The 10,781-nt window shown below is 42.8% G+C and overlaps 1 protein-coding gene across 1 annotated transcript; it reads right to left on the bottom strand.

Annotated features, from left to right (window-relative positions):
• Positions 1-586: 586 nt before the first annotated feature.
• LOC103190452 (transcription factor-like 5 protein) lies at positions 587-8,488 on the bottom strand. Its single transcript, XM_007911246.2, has 6 exons — positions 7,914-8,488; positions 5,662-5,845; positions 4,193-4,274; positions 2,891-3,137; positions 988-1,129; positions 587-810 (listed from the first exon to the last, which is right to left on the bottom strand). Exons 1-6 carry the CDS (start codon positions 8,486-8,488, stop codon positions 688-690), a joined length of 1,353 nt encoding a protein of 450 aa, XP_007909437.2. The 3' UTR covers positions 587-687.
• Positions 8,489-10,781: the final 2,293 nt, after the last annotated feature.

Genomic DNA, 10,781 nt, shown 5'->3' with positions numbered 1-10,781 from the left:
AGACTGCATCCAAATCATCAAAAAAGGGAAGAACAATGTGAGTCTCCTACGATTTGTACAATATACAGGGTGACCAATAAGTCGTCATACCATTACAATGTCTAATAAGTGTTGAAGAAATGTTGAAAAATTAAAGTAATTATTAAAATAAATGGTATCATGACTTTTTGGTCACCCTGTATTTTACTATGTTTAAAAGCATTTACATGGGGCTGACAAATAGCTACAACAGTAACTCCCAACCGAGGGCCGTGTTTGACTGACTTTCCCATCTGGGCACACTGATTGGTCTCAACCAAAGGAGAAACACTGAAATTGGAGGAGTGCCTTCCCCAAAATAAATTGGTTTGAAAGGAAACTAAATTACAAATAAAGCCATAGTTGATGGAAGCACCATGGTTTTCCCGTGTTTTTTTGGGGGTGGGGGGAATGACACTATCATCTATATGGCAAAAACTGCAGTGGAGAAAGTGGGCTCACATTTTCTGCTACAACCTTTGATTTGGGGGGAAGTTTTGAGGTGTGAATAATGTCAGAGACAATAACACTACAGTGGGAAGGCCCAGGTCTTATGGTCCTGTGCTCAGATAGTTCTCCATTTCTGAAACTGAGTTTGGATATAACGCATCTGACAGATTCGTCTAGCTGTGTCCCTTTCTCAGCATTGTAACTTTTCTCTGTTGGTGTTCATTTACTTTCCACCACACCATGATTGTGTAGGCTGGCAGTTACTGAGTGATCTCCTGCTGCTTCTACTCTTGCTTGTTTCAATCGTCTGCCAGTTTTTCCACAGAAAACACTCTCAAATTCCTTGAAGATAAAGAATATTAATTTGTCTACTGCTTCCTTCACAAGATTATCTGTGATTTAACAACAAATTTACATAGCACTTTTCGATATAATTCTAGTGGAGAGGCAACTGAGCCAGGTTGACACAAAATGCAAGGAAGGAGGTAAAGACAGGAAGAATTGAAATAAATAACTGACCTTTTTTAGTGTTTCACCATGCTTTTCTTGAATATACTTCAGGAAGGCTGTGGTCCACTGTAAGGTAGTAGCTTTATCTGTCTCAGAATTGCAGAATGGAACAAGGTAATTCAGCTCATCACAGCAAATACGGATTCTACGCCTGGAAATATATGTAAATGTAATCTCGAATATTAACTGTGACACTTTCTGTAAAAAAAATCCTACATAACAAAGATTTGTTTCGCGCACAATATAATTCTTCAGTCCAGCCTTTGGCTTTATTCTCCAAATATCTTTCCGTTTCAGGTGTTAATTGATCTGTTGCAGATTTCCAACATTCAATCTTACCTTCTACCTGTTTTATTCCCAAAACCGGTTCTTATTGCTGTATTATTAAAGTTCTAAGCAAATTGGGTCATCAGATTGTGTGAATGTGTGTCATGCACAGAAAGCCCCGATGATGTCACATGCTACACAAGCAACAACAACAAAATTACATTTATAGAGCGCCTTTCACGCGGGAGGACGTCCCAAAGCGCTGAACAGTCAAGTGACAGGGCCCGAGCATGGGGGAGGGGTGGTGTAGGGGTGAAGGAAGGCAGAGAGGTCGCAGGGAGACTAAAGGCACGGTCGAAGAGAAGGAACTTGAGACCGGCCTTGAAGGAGGCGAGGGAGGAAGCGAGGCAACGGGACGTGGGATGGAGTTCCAGAGTGTGGGAGCAGAGAGGCTGAAAGGCCGGCCACCGATGGTAGGACGGGTTGGGCGGGAGACAAAGTGATGTTTAGTGGTGCTTCCTGTGCACAATAGAAGATGGCCATTTTATAGCCCGGGAAACTGCATAATTCACGCCAGAAACTGGGTGTATTGCACTGCCACATGCAGGCCCAACTCTGTAAAAACTATGCTCAACCGGGGCATGTTCTATTGGGGTTGATCTTTATACGCTGAATGTGTGACTGCCTACTCCATTACACCTGTCACACAGCATGAAAAAACATTGCTTATCAATTAGCGTTTGACTTGCACAACTACGTGATATGCAGTATGTATGCAGATGTGCAAAAGAAATTAAAAATTGTGACCAGAGACCATCAGCAGAGCGCCAGAAGGTTTAACAGGGCTGTTCCAATCAATATGTTAACATTAAATACACAGCCTATTTTCTCATCTATGTTGTTTACCTAATTTACACGAGTCCTATAAATTTACATCTACACACAATTTAAGTTAGAATCCTCGCAACAAGGTGCCTTAAAATACCCAGGTATCAATGACAGAAATTTATCTCGAACATGCTGATTTGAATCCCTATTTTTCTGCACAAATTTTATTTTACTTATAATTTGAATCCTGTACCATATATTTCAAAATTGAGCAAAGATTCACTGCAAGTGTCATGTTAATTCGCATCATGATCTGAATCAAATCTAGTCTGAATTGTAAAGGATCTCCTTTACTATAAGAACATAAGAACATAAGAATTAGGAGCAGGAGTCGGCCATTCGGCCACTCGAGCCCTGCCCCGCCATTCGATAAGATCATGGCTGATCTTCTGACCGAACTCTAATTACCTGCCCTCTCCCCATATCCCCTAATCCCTCTCTCAGTCTCAGCCTTGAAGATGTTCAAGGACTGACATCTACAGCCTTCTGGGGTAGTGAATTCCATAAATTCATAACATGACACTTGCAGTGAATCTTTGCTCAATTTTGAAATATATGGTACAGGATTCAAATTATAAGTAAAATAAAATTTGTGCAGAAAAATAGGGATTCAAATCAGCATGTTCGAGAGAAATTTCTGTCATTGATACCTGGGTATTTTAAGGCACCTTGTTGCGAGGATTCTAACTTAAATTGCGTGTAGATGTAAATTTATAGATGTAAAATTGCCACCCTTACTGCCATATTGATAGCTCACCTGCGGTCTCTCTCCATTCGATTATGCCTCTCTCTGCGCTGGCAGTTCAGTTCCTGTTGGTTGCCATGTGTAGGGCCAGGGGGAGTTGGATGCGTTGTTTGCCACTGACCACTTTGTGGCACATTTGCATTCTGATTCTCTGCCATATTCGTCAGATCACCAAGGACTTTGTGTTCTGTTTCTACAGAAACTTGCCGTGAACGACTGCGGCAGCGTTTGTTTGCTACGTGTTTGCGCAAAGTTTCATCTAGAAAGGCAAAAAAAAATTGTGCATTTCATACTTAACCTTCTTTTAGATTCATCCAAAACTCTGCCGCCCGCATTCTCACCCGCAACAAACTCCGCTCCCTGCTCCCCCCCAGTCCTTACCAGACTGCACTGGCTGCCTGTCCCAGAGAGGATCGATTTCAAGATCCTCACCTTTGCATTCAAACCCCTCCACTCCTCTGCATCCTCCGACCTCTCTGACCTCCTCTTTCCTCAAAACAGTGCCCGTTGCCTTTGTTCCTCCGGGTCTGGCCTCCTCCTCGTCCCCCGAGTCCTCCGCTCCACCCTCAGCGGCCGTGCCTTCAGCCACTATGCCCCGAGGCTCTGGAATTCCCTTCCTCACTCCCTTCGCCTCGCCCCCTCTCTTCCTACTTTCACGTCCCTTCTGAAGACCTTTCTTTTCGACCGTGCCTTCCTCCCCCTCTCCCTGGCTGGGCCCCAGGATTCCTTACTGTGAAGCGCTCTGAGACGCCGTCCGGGTTGGAGGGCACTATATAAATCCAAGTTGTTGTTATTGTAGATTACTTATTTTCCAAAGAAAATAAGCTATACTGTTTGATAGCTAAAATTTCAACTACTTTTGAATTTAATTTTTTATATTTCTCATCCCATGAAATCAAAACTGTCGTGTACATATGCAAATATACTATCTTAGTAAAACAGAATGTCAGTGTATCTCATTACTGTCTGTTTATAAAATTACTAAAATTAAGCAAATCCTCCCCTTGTAGAATTTTTATAGAAATATTGCTAAGAATAGCCAGGATATACAATACCTTTGTTTTTATACATTGATGACCTTTTTACTCCTATCAGTAGAGCAGAATCCATGATATCCCTAGAAGATTGTTATTCATTGCTTTTGCTTAAACCTGTAGCAATAGCTTAGCACTATAATTTATTCAAATTTTATTCAATGAAAACTTGCAAAAAAATGATTTTTTCTTAAATGTTTATGACCAACAGAATCTCAAACTGTACTCACATTTTGACAAGACTACCAAGTTTGAAGTTTTGGAGGTTTAAAATTATTACCTTCTTCTTTAATCCAGACTTGATCAGATAACTGTTTGTTTCTGTTACAATTACTCAGTGCCTGCCTGGCTGATTGAAGTTCCTGTTGAAAACATAAAGAGAATGCTCTAGGCAGGGTGAGCTCCTGAGTGCTAGCAGACTCCAGTACATGTGTCATGTTTCCTGTACCCTGTAAGAGCCAAGTAAAGCAGCCAATTAAGTGTTTCTTAATTTTAAACAAGTGGCTAGTTGCATCCGTGACTAGTACAGTGCACTACAGTGCACCGCAGAAGCCTGTAACAGAATCCTGAAGTTCAAATAATTAGAAATTCTTAGGGAGTTATTCTCGCCAATTGACAGAATGAGCAGAGAATTCTGCCCTTTAGTGCTTTATGTACAAAACTTAAATTTTCAGATTGTATTATTTATTTAACACAATCCTAAGCATCAATCATATATTCAACTTGAACTTAATTCTTATTTTAAACCTGCTCTTGACTTACTGGCTGTCTCTTTTTTAGGTCATTTGACAGGAAGATAAATTGATACAGGATTTGTGAGAAAAGTCAAGACAGTAGCACTATTTACATCATAAGGATCATGTCTATTTCTTGTTACCTAGATTAAGGTCAGCAATTATGAAGAGACAGATTATATTCTAATCTATTCACTTGTATCTGAAATTTCTCATCTTTTGTATTATAAACTTTAATTTTCTGTTCATCACATTCTCTTTTCTTCACTTTATTATATTAATGTCTTGGGTTTCCCTCTGCAATACTACTAAGGGAGCTGCACTGAAGATTAAACAACTATGAGAAACAAGTCCAATTTAGTCTTTATTGAACAATAAGACTAAGACAATACTTCACTCTACATCCAATTAATCCATTCATTCTTCCTCTACAATGGGGACACTTAATTTTCCGGAGGTAATAATTCTTTCCAAAAAACGATGGTAATTGGTCACCTTAATCCATGACTGATGTCGCAGAAGGGGGTCACCAAAAAGGTTTGCCGCCATTGGTCCAGTGGCTGCATGTGTGTGTGTGATGAAATGCAGCAACTATTTTGCAAAGTCCCATAAACAACTATGAAGTTAATGACCAATATATTTGTAGGATTGTTGGTGAGGGCACCGGAAGAAACTGCCTCTCTTCAAATAGTGTTATGGAGTCTTCAACATCTACCAGAACAGGCAGATAGGATCTTGATATGAAGTCTCACCTGAAGGAATCCCCTAGTGCTGCACTGGAGTAGCAGCCTGGACTATTAGCTGTGAGACTTCTATCCACATCCTTCTGACCTAGAAATAAGATCGCTGCTGACTGAGCCAAACACAAAGTGATCCAATGGATGTCCTGGGCCCAGCATGACAAATTATACTGTGATTAATGTTTTACTGTTAAGCAGTCTATTTTCTACAAAATTGAAGTAGATTACATTATTTTTTAACTTATAAATTTAGCAGAGACAGCCAACTTTGTTACCTGTGTTTGATTAGCACTGGTACTACCAGCTGGTACACATGTATTTGACGTGTACAAGGGGTACGCAAACTGCAAAGTGGAGGACGTCCCAGTCTTGCTCTTGACTAAAGTGGTGCATTTGCTTTGCTGTGGATGGAGAGGGATCCCCATCAGTTCTGAAGGATGATGGATAAGAGCAACCAGACTACAGAATAAAACACAAAGTTAAGCATAAACAGTCCTATTTGGTTCATACCTTGGTATTTTAGTTTACTTATTTTTCATAATTGCAGTGTAAAATTCACCATATTTCATTTGTAAATAAAAATACAAGTTTTGTTACCCCCAGGTTTAATACAACAAAATATTTACTTTTTTAAAAAATAGGATAGTATGGAGTGGCCCCAAAAGTATTCATTAGCATTGTCCTCTCAAACCTGTGTTTCAAGTCAAGTGTTGAGTGCAAATCTGATAACAAATAAGGGTAACAGGACATTAGCATGGGATTGGTATTCTGTCAATTGGATTATAACTGAAAAGTAGTATGAAAATATTTTCAAACTTGTTATGGTACAGTTATTCTTGTTCTGTGCTACTCTCTTAACATGGATAATTTTCATTGACAGAATCTATATGTACAGAAGCTCTTTTATATAGCAAATACTTCATACCAGAAATTATTACTCCAATCTGTCTATATCTTTAAGCGCTTTGAGATGTCTAGAAGACATGAAAAGAGCCATATCAAATGCAAGGATTATTATTATTATATCTTTGGTCCAAACAATAGGCATATAATTTTTTTATTAACTTTTGTGAAATATATATTTAATCTAGTCAACACAACTTTCAGCTTATATTTAAAAAAAATATATTTTAACAAGAGACATGTGCCTATGTGCCTTATGTGCCTACTCTAATAAATTTGAATTAGGTTCTCATTTACTGTTCTAATTTTAAAAGTAAATGAATATGTTATTCTGGAAACAGGAACTAAAATGGGTATTCTTGGATGAGGACACAACACCAGCGGTACATCAGTATTAAGAGTGGATAAAACCTGCTAAGTTTACAAATTGCTTAAATGTAATATCACACCTGGACCATGTGGTTTACCCCTATTCAATGAAAGCTATGAAATACGTGCACACACATTGTCTAATTTTTTTGAAAGGATTATGCTTCCTGGAAAAGCAGAGTAGTCAACAAAATAGATGATAAGGTCTGATGTGATCTGTATCTACAAAAAGCTCCACACCTCAGGTAATGACAGGATCACCATCCAGGGATGCACACTTCATTCACCTCACTGAGCCAATTTGGAACCTTGTTTGGCCCACAACTGTCCTTTCTACCCCACATCCATGCCATGACCTGCTCGGACTTCCCCCACCTCCGCAATATCGCCCAACTCTAGCACTGCCTCCAAAAACTCCGCCGCCGATTTCCTCATCCACGCATTCATCATATCTAAGCTCAACTACACCAACTCCCTGCTTGTCGACCTTCCCAACTCTTCCCTCCACAAGCTGCAGATCATCCAGAACTCTCCCAACCAGGCTCCGTGATCCCATCACCCCAACCTTCGCCCGATTTCACTGGCTCCCCATACCCCAGAGGATAGAGTTCAAATCCTCATCCTCACATTCAAAACCCTCCACAGCCTTGTTCCTCCCTACCTCAGCGACTGCTGACTCCATATCCATGTCCGCCCCCTCCCCTTATCAGGCTGTGGCCTTCTCCACGACCCCCTGCTTGGCCTGCCCCAGCATTGGCGGTTGGGCCTTCAGCCTTTCTGCCCCCACCCTTTGGAACTCCAATCCCACATTCTCTTCGCTTTGCTCCCTCCCTTGCCTCCTTCAAGGCGTGTCTCAAAACCCTCCTCTTCAACCGAGCCTTTGGTCCCCCTCCTAACCTCCCTGATCCCCAAGCTAGGGTCCAAATTCCTGACTGTCCAGCGCCTTGGGATGTCCTCCTGACCTGAAAGGCGCTATACAATATAATTTTGTATTGTATTGTAAGATCATTAAGCCTATCTAAATACTGCACCAAAAAGCCTTATAGTTAACCTTTCCTTAAAGGTTAACCTTATAGGTTACCTGTCTATAATTAGTTAGAGGCTCCTTCTGACTAATTTAGTCCAATTTTGAATCAGTATTGACAGATCACTGGAAGCTTTATCTCAGATAATCATTACGGACAGGTAACAGTAAATTTACTTTTTAACTATTCTTTGCTTTCCATGTACATTGTTAATTAGTTCAGAAACACACTTGTTAAATGTGACTCCAGAATCCTGTGTCTCTTGACGTTCCTGGTTTTCATTTTGAACTGCATTAAATCTGTCCTCGAGACGCACTCTGGGTCCAGTTTTACACCTTGCTTCTTGGCTTGTCAATGACTTTTCCCCTGGATTCTTCTCCTTGTCTGAACTACTTGCTATATCCCTACTTTTCAATTTGAGACCATTAAGTCGGTTTGTTTCAGTGGAAGAATTTTGCGAGAATTTTTCCATGTTTTGCAAACTATTTACGTTATTTACAGGCAATGGAGGATCATTCAGAAGCATCATTTTCAACTCTTGGAAATCAATGTGTCCTAAACATTGAGAGTCTGAGGTTGGGTTTGCAGTACTGGTAACTGAGTAAAGATTCTGGTTTGTAGAGTTAGCTGCTGAGTAAGGAGTCTGGTTTGCAGAATTGGCTGTTGGATAAGAAGCCGCATTAGAAGAATTGGAAGACTGATACAAAGCTGGGTTTAACCGGGTCTCCAGCTCACCTTCCCCTGTCTGGGACTCCATGTGAGAATAAAGAATGTGTTGCAGTTGTGTGTACTCAACCTCGCTCATGTCCACAAGGCTAAGGTCAGAGTTAGTAAAGTTTAGTCCAGGTTCTGTGAAGGGACACTCAGAGGTACAAGTGGTTGGTGTTAGTTCTGATGGTCCAGGATGATGAGATGGAGACTGGGGTGGTTCTGGTGTGGCCTCAGAAGAAAGCATCATCTAGTTAGAAGCAATAATATCTTCTCACTTCTACAATAGTTGTGATGAGAAAAATCAAATTTGAAACTAATTAATTCTTCCAGACCTCCTTTTCCTGTATTTTCATCTACAAAGAAAATATCTTATTTATCTCTTCATCAAAACAATTATGGCGGGTGGAGGGGAGGATACTCGCATGCTGTTCACTTTCTGTGAAGCGTTGTGCACTACCACCTACACACCGACCTTATAGCCAGTCGTGACCCTTCTTCAAGGCCAACGCGAGTGCACAGTCGTGAGCAACTATAACTGGCACAAGTTCCAATGAATGTGCACACGTGCTGCGGCGTCAACTCTCTGGGGTGAGGACGCGGGGAGGGAGGGAGGGAGGGGGCGGGAAGGGGGTATAATGGCGCCGCCGCCGCCGGCCCGAGAAACCCCCCCAACCGCGAGCTTCTTACACACTCCTCACAAACAAACAAAAACTCTCCCCCAACTGTAAGGGTTCAAGATACGGTGACAAAGAGCCTCCCCTCCTGCCGGATGCCGTCAGTCACCGGCACATCTGCTCACTATTAGTTCACACTCACACCCCACGAGCCGCCTCGACCGCCTCTGGCCGGAGCCGCTGCAGAGAACTGCGCGCGCAGTCCGGGCGCCTCCGCTCCGCGCGCTCAGTTCAAAAGGCTTCCGACCAACTGCCACTGTCTCGCGCTCACCATTCACGGGGCACGTGATCGCCGCGGTTCCCGCACAGGAGCAGAGAGCGCGGTCAGTGTGTGTGTCAGTGTGTGTGTGTCAGTCTGTGTGTGTGTGTGTCAGTCAGTGTGTGTCAGTGTGTGTGTCAGTCTGTGTGTGTGTGTGTCAGTCAGTGTGTGTGTGTGTGTGTCAGTCAGTGTGTGTGTGTCAGTCAGTGTGTGTGTGTGTCAGTCAGTGTGTGTGTGTGTGTGTCAGTCAGTGTGTGTGTGTCAGTCAGTGTGTGTGTGTGTGTGTGTGTCAGTCAGTGTGTGTGTGTGTCAGTGTGTGTGTGCGTGTGTCAGTCAGTGTGTGTGTGTGTCAGTCAGTGTGTGTCAGTCAGTGTGTGTGTGTCAGTCAGTGTGTGTGTGTGTCAGTGTGTGTGTGTGTCAGTGTGTGTGTGCGTGTGTCAGTGTGTGTGTGTGTCAGTCAGTGTGCGTGTGTCAGTCAGTGTGTGTGTGTCAGTCAGTGTGTGTGTGTGTCAGTCAGTGTGTGTCAGTCAGTGTGTGTGTGTCAGTCAGTGTGTGTGTGTGTCTGTGTGTGTGTGTCTGTGTCAGTCAGTGTGTGTGTGTCAGTCAGTGTGTGTGTGTGTGTCAGTGTGTGTGTGTGTCAGTGTGTGTGTGTGTGTGTCAGTCAGTGTGTGTGTGTCAGTCAGTGTGTGTGTGTGTGTGTGTGTCAGTCAGTGTGTGTGTGTGTCAGTGTGTGTGTGCGTGTGTCAGTCAGTGTGTGTGTGTGTCAGTCAGTGTGTGTCAGTGTGTGTGTGTCAGTCAGTGTGTGTGTGTGTCAGTGTGTGTGTGTGTCAGTGTGTGTGTGTGTCAGTCAGTGTGTGTGTGTGTCAGTCAGTGTGTGTCAGTCAGTGTGTGTCAGTCAGTGTGTGTGTGTCAGTCAGTGTGTGTCAGTGTGTGTGTGTGTCAGTGTGTGTGTGCGTGTGTCAGTCAGTGTGTGTCAGTCAGTGTGTGTGTGTCAGTCAGTGTGTGTGTGTCAGTCAGTGTGTGTGTGTGTCAGTCAGTGTGTGTGTGTGTCAGTCAGTGTGTGTGTGTGTGTGTCAGTCAGTGTGTGTGTCAGTCAGTGTGTGTGTCAGTCAGTGTGTGTGTGTCAGTCAGTGTGTGTGTGTCAGTCAGTGTGTGTGTGTGTGTGTCAGTCAGTGTGTGTGTGTGTCAGTCTGTCAGTGTGTGTGTGTGTCAGTCTGTCAGTGTGTGTGTCAGTCTGTCAGTGTGTGTGTGTGTCAGTCAGTGTGTGTGTGTGTCAGTGTGTGTGTGTGTGTCAGTGTGTGTGTGTGTCAGTCAGTCTGTCAGTGTGTGTGTGTCAGTCAGTGTGTGTCAGTCAGTCAGTGTGTGTCAGTGTGTGTGTGTGTGTCAGTGTGTGTGTGTGTCAGTCAGTGTGTGTGTGTGTCAGTCAGTGTGTGTGTGTTCAAGATCTAAAATGC

Source organism: Callorhinchus milii, unplaced genomic scaffold (assembly GCF_018977255.1).
Source record: "Callorhinchus milii isolate IMCB2004 unplaced genomic scaffold, IMCB_Cmil_1.0 Scaffold18, whole genome shotgun sequence".
NCBI classification, from domain to species: Eukaryota; Metazoa; Chordata; class Chondrichthyes; order Chimaeriformes; family Callorhinchidae; genus Callorhinchus; species Callorhinchus milii.
Note: the sequence above shows the minus strand (reverse complement) of the source record. Positions and strands in the feature narration are given on the sequence as shown.

Excerpts from the sequence above, each read along its gene's own strand:
- LOC103190452 (XM_007911246.2), bottom strand. The coding sequence starts at position 8,488 with ATGAGCGAGGTTGAGTACACACAACTGCAACACATTCTTTATTCTCAC. Across the intron at positions 5,846-7,913 it reads TCTGGAGTCACATTTAACAA|TCTGGTTGCTCTTATCCATC; the intron begins GTGTGTTTCTGA and ends TTTATTCTGTAG. Across the intron at positions 811-987 it reads ATGGTGAAACACTAAAAAAG|GAATTTGAGAGTGTTTTCTG; the intron begins GTCAGTTATTTA and ends TTTATCTTCAAG.